The sequence below is a fragment of the Pezoporus flaviventris genome, unplaced genomic scaffold, assembly GCF_033815535.1.
Source record: "Pezoporus flaviventris isolate CSIRO_AGI_PZ_B2104156 unplaced genomic scaffold, CSIRO_AGI_Pfla_v1 ptg000113l, whole genome shotgun sequence".
Taxonomy (NCBI): Eukaryota; Metazoa; Chordata; class Aves; order Psittaciformes; family Psittacidae; genus Pezoporus; species Pezoporus flaviventris.
The window spans coordinates 939512-949548 of record NW_026892661.1 but is presented as its reverse complement, the minus strand read 5'-3'; the positions used below and the strand labels follow the sequence as shown (position 1 = coordinate 949548).

The 10037-nt window shown below is 53.4% G+C and overlaps 1 protein-coding gene across 1 annotated transcript in view; it reads left to right on the top strand.

Annotated features, from left to right (window-relative positions):
- The first annotated feature begins 8985 nt into the window (after positions 1-8985).
- The window catches only part of CADM1 (cell adhesion molecule 1), a 140432-nt gene continuing 139380 nt past the window's right edge, over positions 8986-10037 (top strand). Inside the window, exon 1 of the mRNA XM_061478128.1 lies at positions 8986-9097. Coding sequence (XP_061334112.1) covers positions 8986-9097 — 112 coding nt within the window. The remainder of the gene's footprint in view (positions 9098-10037) is intronic.

Sequence of the window (10037 nt, the reverse complement as noted above, 5' to 3'; positions counted from 1 at the left end):
CTCCCCCGGTGCTGCTTTCCTGGCTGGCTCGTTCCTCTTGTGGGTGCTTCCAGCAGGCAGGAGCCCCGATGTTTCTCCCGTCTTCCCTTTCCCTCCCGGGCACTGTAAAACACAATCGCTTCATCTCTTTGTCCAGACCAAACACGTTCTGCACAGCAAAGCTGAAGCGTGGGGGCTTTTTTTAGACTGCCTTTGGTAACACACCCGGGACCAAGCAGGTATGTGGTGTGCTTGAGGCTTTGTACCGCACATTAAAGCCTCATCCATACTAGATGTGTATAATGGGCACGTGTTGGTGCATGCTCTGAAACACACCTCTGAGTTCTGGTCTTGGCTCTGCCTCCGGTTTCCCCACCGGTGCAATAAACATCGCTTTGATGCCTCGCAGGGGAAGTGTAAGTGTTTAATTTAACTTTTATGAAGTTCTTTGACAATGTAAAGAGAGCCGCACATGAAGCAGAGTTCCAGGGAAGTCGAGGCACTGATGTCCCACTTTTATCTCCGGGAGAGCTCCCACGTCTGAGCACAGAGCTTCCAACCCCAGCCTTCCAGCCAGCCGCTCCTGCCTTGAGGCCAGAGCTATTTTTGCTGGTGTTGGCCAATAACCCCGTAACCCCCTTTCACATTGTAATGCACCAGCACCGCTTCGTGATCCCAGCGGTTAATTCCTTCCGCCCGGCACAGCAGCGATGTTTGGGGCTGGAAATCTCAGCTCCTTTCCCAAGGGTACTTCCATCCCGTGCATGCAGCTGGGATTTGCCTCTCCAGTTGGAAGCTGCTCTGCCTGGACATGGAAGCTCTTGACCGTGGCCAGCTTTTGGGGACCCTCTGGGCAGGAGCATGGGGCTCCGAGCTGGGCACTGTGCTGGCTCCTGAATAAGCCTGGCTCCATGAAGGCAAGCAGGCAGTTATGAGCCTTCAAGGAGGAGGAAGCCTCTCTCAGCCTTTTTCCTGCTGCACAACCTTCCTTCACCTTCCTTCTTTTAATGTCTTAATCAAGTGGCTGATAAGAGAAGTGATCCATGAAAAGGACGGGTATCTTGACAAGGCGCAGAGGCTTGTGGCAGCACTTTCCCCACAGATCAGCATCTTCCACGAGAGGCAGAGACAAAAAAGGCAGATTTTTGTACCCTTAAGCTTCCACCACTGCAGTTCAAAAGACCAATCTTTACAGAAAATAAATTTAAAGGAGAATTTTTGATGTATCTGATGGTCTCTTGTGGTCGACAGGAGTGCTGCTGGCAGTGTATGGAGTTATGCAAAGCCAGGGCTGGGATTACTTAAAAGTGTCTGTAGTTCTTTGATTAACCAGTGTGTATTTTATTTTTTATATGGCACAATCACAGCCCTACATTGGTAATATCTTGCTATTATTGTTCAATACGCGAAGCTCCCCCTTTTCCTGCAGCACACAGCTGCTTTTTAGGGCACTTTCTACAGAACTCGCTCTCTGCATGTTAAATCCGCTGTTCTGAGGAGGGTTTGTGTGCTTGGTTTGATGCTGTGCCCTCGTGGAGGGTGGTTTGTGGTTCTGGAAGCACAGAAAGGGATGGGGGGAAGCACTGGACCAGGGGACTGGGAGCATCCTCCCCCTGCTCCGAGGTGCGTTTAGAGCTGTTGCAGCAGCAGCAGTGCTGGTGATTTATGGTGCTGCTCTTGAGCACAATGCTCTGCCCCTTTAGGAGCAAGGCAGCAAGGGGGGGTGGCTGGCCCGAGGTGACACGTTGGGTCACCAGCATGGCCTGGAGCAGATGCGAGGGCTCTTCCCCTATGTGTCTGCGGTCCCTTTGCACCCCTGCTCAGCAGCAGCCTCCCTCAGCTGTCCCCTGCCCTGGGCCAAGGCCATGACAGGCGTTTGCAAGCCACAGATATTAATAGTAAGCTCCAAGAGGGCAGAAGCGAGTGATCCGAGTCGGGGGGGCTGAGGGGGAAGGTCAGCAGCTGAAGTGAAACAAAGGAGGGAAGCTTGCTCCATGTGGAGGGGTGGCTGGGGCTTTGGGATCGCTGCTTGGTCCTACCCTTCGGTGCCTTCCAGGGCTGGGGGAAAGCGGCACAGAGCATCATGTGTGCCATGACATGTTTGTCGCTGCCCAGAAGTCCCTACAAGCCTCGGCAGCAAGTGCAAAGCTTTAAGCAAGGCTACAAGCCCCAGCTGGATCCGAGTCAAGCTGGTCTCTTCTGCTTTTATCTTGTGACTTACTTTGTGTTCGCTCTTTGCTTCTGGCCTCTCTGCAGTACCAGTTCCCAAACCGGGACTGACCCAGCGTGGCGTTAACACCGAGGGTCTTGTGCGGTCTGTGCATTCCATATGACACAGGGAGGCTCTGGCTCTCCTGCTGTGGCTGTTGCCTTCACGGTGCCAATGGCCCTAACGGCTTGTTCTTGTCAGCAGGGCCCCTGCGCTACTGCAGCCAGGGATGAGCTATGGCAAGGTGGCTTCTTTCCCTGCAGGCCTGCCTTTGGAAAGGGGAAGGAAAAAACATATGGAGCTTCTTTAGCACGTTCCTGCAGACCAGGTTGTGCTCTGCATCACTTTGCCTTCACTAAAGGCTTCTGTTTGCACTTAGTTTCTGCAGGCACAATGATGGTGTCAATAACAGCTGTGTGACAGCCTCAGTTTGCTGCCCTCGGAGCTGCCCTGGGTGAGATGAGTGCTCCGAGAAGGAACAGGCGATGTGGGGTACGGGAGTGGGTCAGGAGCGGTTTGTTCAGTGCCTTAGGAACAGAAAGGAAGGGGGAAAGGATGCACAGCCCTTTGATGATCTTCCTCCTTTTATAATGGTTTCACTTTAAATAGAAACGAAGGTATAGAGTAAATTTAAATCCAGAGATGGGGTCTGCTCCTGAATAGGCTCGATTCGGGGTCAGCGCCTCAGCAGTGCACAGGATTGGGGTTTCAAAGGTTCCCAGGCATCGCTGCAGTCAGGTGGTTGTAAAGGGCCCAGCGTGATGACATTTACAGCCGGATCTTTCAAACCCAGCAGCAGTACTTCAGCTGCTGAACTCCTGAAACCTGCTCATTTAATTTGTTAAATGAGAGCGAAGGTCTCTTCAGATAATCTCCAGGCACCGCAAGAGTTGAGCTCTTGCGCGGGGAAAGCAGCTTGTTTGAGATGAAGCTGCTTTTGGTTTGAAGCACATCAGCCCGGAGTCACATAAAGTGCGTTTTAAAGGTGGAGAGGAACCTAAAGGGGCCAAGGTGCGACCTAATATCAATGAGCTGAATTTGCGTGGCTTTGTCAGTGCAATCTGGAGATGGTTTGGTTTGCGGCAGTGGTGCCTGTGCTCATCAGGAGCGAAGCGTGGCATTTTCTGTGTGTGTGCGGGGCACTGCCGAAGGCTGTGAGTGAGCGATGGCTCTCCCAAGGCAAATGAAAGCACTTCTGTGACAACTCACTCCAAAGATTTCGGGTGCATCTTTTCCTGAAGAGACTTTGGTGGGCTGAGGGCTGCCTGGGGATGCACAAGGCTGAATTCATGGTGTGTGAGGAGGGCAATGCGCTTCATCTGCTTGCCCTGCTCTGCTACACGGGGCTGATAACTCCTGAGCCACTGGTAGTGCACCCTTCCTGCCCGCGTTTTGGGTTAGATCCCAACTGGGGTAGATTCCCAGCAGGAATCGTTCCCTCCTTAGCTGTAATAATCCTCAAGAGGCGGAACCGCTTCTGGCTGATCCCTGGTCCCTTCTCCCTTGTCTGCAGACCCTGGGCTGACTGCAGTGAGGTTCTGCCACATCCATGTGCATGCAGAGGGATTCAGGAAGAGGCGTCTCTGAACACCGTGTGTTGATGTAGGGGGTGTGTAAATATCAGCTGATGAGCTAAACCTCTTATTGACCTTTAACTACTTGGTAACTGATTCTCTCCTGCAATAAATATCTCCCGCAATTAATAGTCAATTGGTACTTAATTAACGAAGCAATAACAGTGGAACAGAACATTGTCACAGGATAATGGTCTCCCGCAGCCATTATGCTGTAGCTGTCCCACTAAATCAAACTTAAGTGCGGTGTTCTGCGGGGAAAGCAGAGCCTGGCAGCGCCGGCTGCCTTGGTGCCGTGGCCCCAGCCCACTCGCATCCTCGGGCAGGCAAGGGGAAGGCAAAGCGGAGGCTCCGGTGGGAATCGGGCAGGTAATTGCAGTGAAGGTTAAGAGTACAGAACAAATGGAAGCTTTAAATAATCTTCCCAAAGGTCTTTGAGGAGCTGCTGGTACAGCAGATGCTGGGAGCTGCTGCTGTAGCCTTGCGGGCAGCAAAGCTCAGCTCGCACTAAGCCGAGTTTAATAACATGGACAGCACAGATCCTTCTCCTTCCTCATGCCGGCCCGCTGCTCTGGCTGGCCAGAAGGACACGTGCTTCCCTGTCAAGTGGGGTTTTGGAGTGATGCAAGAACCTCTTCCTCCGGGGCTTTCTGGGAAGCGAGTGAGCTGTGCTGTAAAGCATCCCTGTGCTCGGTGCTGTGCCCTGTCCTCCCCAGTGCTTGCCTTAGAGGTGACTCCAAGCCTGTGAACAGCAGCTTCCTTCCCGTTTTCTTTTCAAGTCCCATTTTTCTGTCGTGTCAGGTCTATTTAAGCATTTAATGAGGTGAGATAGTACCAATAAATTTAACACAGCACAATAACTCTGATGTGGGCCACAACCTAATAAACTCCCATCCTGAGGATGGTGCTGGCTTGCATCTGGTGCGATTGCTTCGCTCAGGTATTCCCGAGGTTGAGCAAGGACTTTGCAGGCGCTGCTGCAGAGCCGAGGGTGCTCACTGGGATGGGCTGGCAATGGGTTCCTAGGGGCAAAGCTGGTGGTGGTTGATGGGCAGGGGGGGCTCCTTTCTCCTGTTTCCAGCTCTGCTTTGTCCCCCCTCCTTGGTTTCTGATGATGCCTCTGCCGAAACACCTGCTGCTGGCTTCCAACTCCAGCTGGTTTTTGCCCTGCTGGTTCTGCTGCATCCGGCCTGGGTGAAACACGGGGAGGTTTCTGCTCTGTTGCAGAGCGGGGAGGGATTTATACTTTGGCTGCTTTGAATGTCTCCTGAATGAGTAACTTAACAGATTGCTTTTATCTTTTTTATCTCCCTCGCTACTTGCAAATCTGTTTGCAAGCAGCTTGCTTTCTTGGAGAAGGACTTGGAACCATCAGCTGGCTCCTGCATCCCCTTCAGTGAAGCATCCTTTCCCGTGACTGGCTTTGGCAATGCCTTTCTCTTGATCAGAATGGGGCTTCTGGGTGCAGAGAACAGGGAAAGCTGACCTGAAAGGCATTTCATACAGGGGCCCCGGCAAGTTTAAGGTTTATTCTGGCTCTTGACATACGCATTTGTGGCTGGGGCAAAGCTAGGTGCAAGTTAGGAAGGATTGTCTCTCACTTTGCATCCATGCCAGCCCATACTAAAACCCATCACACGCTGTACCTGGCCAGACAGTAGTGACAGTGAAAGGGGGGGGTGCGCGGTGAGGCAAAGGCACATTGAGATTCCATCATCCAGTGGGTGGAAATGTATGGATTTGGAGCCCTAGAGCATGGCTTCCTCAGGCTGCTTCTCTTCTGCTGGGTGTGCTGTGCTGAGGGACACACTGCAGGTGGTTTATTACAGCTTTCTCTTTGGTTCTGCTGCAGCACAGGAGCAATAGTGCAGTCATGCCTCGGCTCCATATGGAGGCTGAGGAGCAGAACAACCTTTAGCTTTCTGGCATCCTGGCTGGGGAATCCTGCAGGATGCCTGGCTCTGCCCCACTGCCCATCACCATTCCTGCTTCCCAAAGCACTGTGCTGGGAAAACAGTCGCTGTTCCTCTAAATACCTCTGTGTGTGTGAGTGCTGGAGCTGTGGCTGCGATGGGGGCTCAGAAGGAGCAGCGGGACCGTGCCAGGTGGCCACTGGGTTTGGCATGGAAATGACGTGTGTGTGCAGGGTGTTGGGTGCTTGCTCCATCCAGAGTGTCCAGAGGGATGCTTGTGTTTATTACCCGAGTGAGCTGCTCCAAACAAGTCCAGAGCTCGCTCGCTGCCCAGAGCAGGGGGTCTGTGTTCCAGCTGCGCAAAGAGCTGAGCAGTTCTGTGAACCAAGGGTTGCAGGGTGCGAGTGCTCTCAGGTACGCAGTGACTCAGTGCACAGCAATGCCTGCGCTGCCGGCTCTGCTCGGCTGGACAGGTCGTGAACTCCACTAAATTCTTCCAGCCCCTGGTTCTGGAGCTCCATGAAACAGACCTGGGGGGGAAGGAAAACATTCCCAGTGCCCCTGTGCCTCCGCAGCACCAACTGTTTCCAATTACTGTGTGGAGTTTGCATGCTCCGAGTTATTCCACCCAGCGCTGGAGGGTCTGAATTCCCCCACTGCTGTGGATGGAGCCTCTCAGCCAGTGTCTATGCTCGGGGAAAACACAACATCCAGCCTTGTCCTCCATCATGAAAGTAAGCTCTATCTATCTGCAGAACTGAAGAGCAAAGAGCGGTGTGGGGAGCAGGGATGCGGGGCTTGCCCTGCGTGTGGATGAGTGCTTCCTTGCTGCCTGACAGCCCAAATGCGGTACAAATGCCGCGTGTTCCTGGCTTCAGCCCTCTGGAGCACCCCACTTCCCTATGTTTGGCTCTTTAGTCTATCTCTGTCGGACTCGCACATCTCTGCCCCTCACCGTGGCTCCTGGGCAGCGCTCTCCTCTCCCGTCCTTTGTTGCTGAGGCAAATTAAGCAGTGCTTCTGCTCCTTCGCCTTCCCACTCTCTGCCAAGTGAATCCCACAACTTTCCTGGGTGACGACATAAATTTGCAATGGTGTTCTACAAAAGCTCCCCACCAAACCCGAGCTGTCTCGCATCCCTAACAAGCTTATCAAAGGCTTTCTTTGCAGGGAGATCTGAGCCCTCCAGGTTTTGATTCATAGCAGGTGAAGGCAGAATGTGCTGGAGCCTGATTGAAATGTGCGAGGTCAACAAAATAGAGCGGAGAGTGCACAATAATTGGGGAAGAAGCAGCAGCCTCGCTTTCTGCCCGTGTTCCTCTGATCCCTCGGCTGTAATCTCCCATTTCCAAAGGGAAGCCTGTCTTGCATACTTTATCACAGTGCACATTTGCACAGGAGGCCCCTTTGTACAGGAAAGGGAAAAACCCCAAACCTCAAAGTGTCACTGACTTCATTCTCCCTCTTCTTGTGCAGCCCAGAAGGGAGACAGCCCCAAGGGCTGCAGGGCGAGGAGCAGCACCCGGCTTTCATTGTAAAGCATCTTGGTTCTCCCCGAGTTTGAGCCTTTTGTCTTACCAAAGGGCTGGCATTTACTGCAGATGTGGAGGTGAGAGGAGGTGTTAACAGGAAGTTAATCTCTTAAAGTGTGAGGCGTCAGGGCTGAAATAGCTGGTCTCCTCGAGGCAAAACATACCTGCTAGCTCAAGTTCTTCCCTTGCCTTGGGAGCAGTGACTGCTCTGGGGATCTCGCCCTCTCTCGGGTTTGGGAGGAGGAAGGAAGAGCTCCATTTGAAGCGCCCGTTCTCCCCACGGGCTGTAGCACTTTGTTGGAAACGCTCCATTCCCCAACATCTGTGCACACTGAAACCTTCCTTCGGGTTTGAGTGCGCGTTTGGGGGGGTTTCCCTTCTCCTCCGCATTCTGCGAGGGGAAGAGATTACAAGAAACAAGAGGGAAGGGGGGGAAAATCTGTCCCTTCCCCCTGCCTCCCATCTGTTGTTTAATCACCAGCTGTTTGTCCTTAAGCTTGGATTACAGCCTCTCTGCCTGCCTGCTCCGTGCACTACGACACGCAGTGGGGCTGCTGCTGCTGCATCTCGCGTGCTGCATTATGCATGCACTGCTGGTGGGAAGAGCATCACCATCAAAACCCGGGGGAGGCTCCAGCCCCTCGCTGTGTCTCTGCAGAGACGCTAATCCCTTCTCTCTGTGCTCCTCGGTGCCCGGCGTGCAGAGCAGTGTCCTGCCCCAGTTGGGCTGTGGAGCTGAGCAGGGCTTTGTGCCCTCGGATGCTCCTCCTGGCTCTCCGGAGGGAGCTGCGACGGGCAGAGGAGGTAATGGTGCTTGATGGAGTAAGGAGCCAAGAGTGACGCCGGGATTTTAGGATGGGTGCCAGCTCTGCCTCCATCTAGAAGAGCTGTAGGAGAAGTCAGCATAAAACCTAGGGATTGCTTAACAAGCTCTTTAGTGCTACTGAATGTGCTGAGCTCATCCTGGGAATCTGTGGGTGCCAAGGCTCACTTACTGATGGATTTAATGCCATAGGATGGGGAGCCATCGGTCTACTCCCTCTGCTTCCCATGTTCCCTTAGTCCCATGGCCAGCCCTGTGCTGCCTTAAGGGATGAGGCATTGTGCCCTGGTGCAGAGCTGGGCATTGATTGACTTCACCCTGAGTCTGTGCTCACAGAAAAACTAAGGGGGGGGGACAGGCTGAAGGTTTTGGGGACCCTCCTGTGTGGGACACTGGCAGTGAACACAGTGTTAGGTACGTTCGGTTATGGTGGGGCAGGAGAGGAGGAATGGACTCCCTTGGTTTGGAGCAAACCATACAGGAGTGCTAAATGGATGAGTTCTGGACTGAAGGCTGGAAGGCTTGGCGCATGGCTTAGGGCAGGATGTGCTCCAGTGCAGCCCTGTCCTCCTCTGATGGTGACAGGAATGTCTGGAAAAGGGGCAAACACCGCCTTGTTCTCGGTGCTCCCCAGAGCCCTGTGACCGCAGGGTAACCTGCCTCCCCGTGCTCCGGGCCAAGGCCCCGAGCAGGGCTCCTCAGCTCAGATTTCCTGGGAAACCCAATGATGCGAGTGTAAGGAGCTCTCTGGAGCCAGGCAGGACATAGGATCCTTGGTTAATGCCTCGCCAGAAAATGGGAGCCCCATTACACAAGGGCTAATCATTTACAAGCTATAGGTTTTGATGTGTGGCGTGACGTCCATTACTTCATGCCGCGGGTATGCGCTCTGGTTTCCTGACTCGGGGGCGGTGGCATTGCCTCATCTTTGTCCCCCTGCGCGGAGGAGTCTGGCGATGGAGCGTGCATCAGAGCGCTGCAGGGGCTCTGTGCCGCTGGTCCTGTCTGGTGACCAGCGCTGTCAGTCTCTGGAAGGAAAAATGCCATTGCAGCGCGCCTGCGAGCGTGGTGAGGCTCAAGGCGCTTGAGCTTTTAGAAGCATCTGTCCTTTGGCTTCCGCGTGTGTGAAAGGGCATATACCTTTGAGTGGAAACCTCGGCCTTTGACTGGCATCGGGGCTTTCAGATGTCACCCAGGAGAAGCCTGCTGTATGCTCCATGCTGGGCTTCACCCAGGCAGGAGGGTCTCAGCCTGGCCCCACTTGCTTCACAGCATCCTCCTCTTCCTCCTTCCCTGCTCCTCTCCGGTGCCTCGGAGCTCGGTCCCTGTGCTTGCCTCTATGTTTCCCCTTCGAAGCAGCTATTGATTTTCCTGACTAATGCGCCTGGCTGCATTGTGCACCACACACCAAACAAAACAAAGAGAACTCAATCAGCCACTTAAAAAAATCAAACCAAGCCCACCGCTTTCCATTATAGGCTGGGCAGATCACGCAGTTACAACTTGAATGTGTTCCCATTGACCCACAGCACTCAGTTAAAATGATGGGAGCGGTGCAAACACAGGCTGGGGATGCAGGCTCGGGAGAGCTCTTCCCTTACATAAGAACACTTTGCTTTTCTCTTTCGTGTTACCTACAAATGAGAATGAAATGTTGCTCTCCTCCGCTCTGCGCAGCGTTGTTCCAAGCGTATGAACGCTCGGCTCCCTTTTCCCTTAGCTAATAAGTAACCATGAGGAGGTTTGTGGCCTTGTTGGGTTATATTTAGCCCAGAAAACACTCTGTTTCTCCTCTCTCCTCCTCCCCCTGCCTCTTTCAGTAAAATGCTTTCTGAGATTTATTTGTAAGCCTGTAAATACAGAGTAAATAGCTTTAATTTACCAGGCTACTGTAAGAAACTGTATCTGCAAGCAGGAATTCCATCAGCCCCTGCTGAGTGAAGTGTCTGCGGATGCTGGATGCTCAGATCTTTCCCTCCTCCCCTCCGCTTCCCGAGGAGGAAACTGC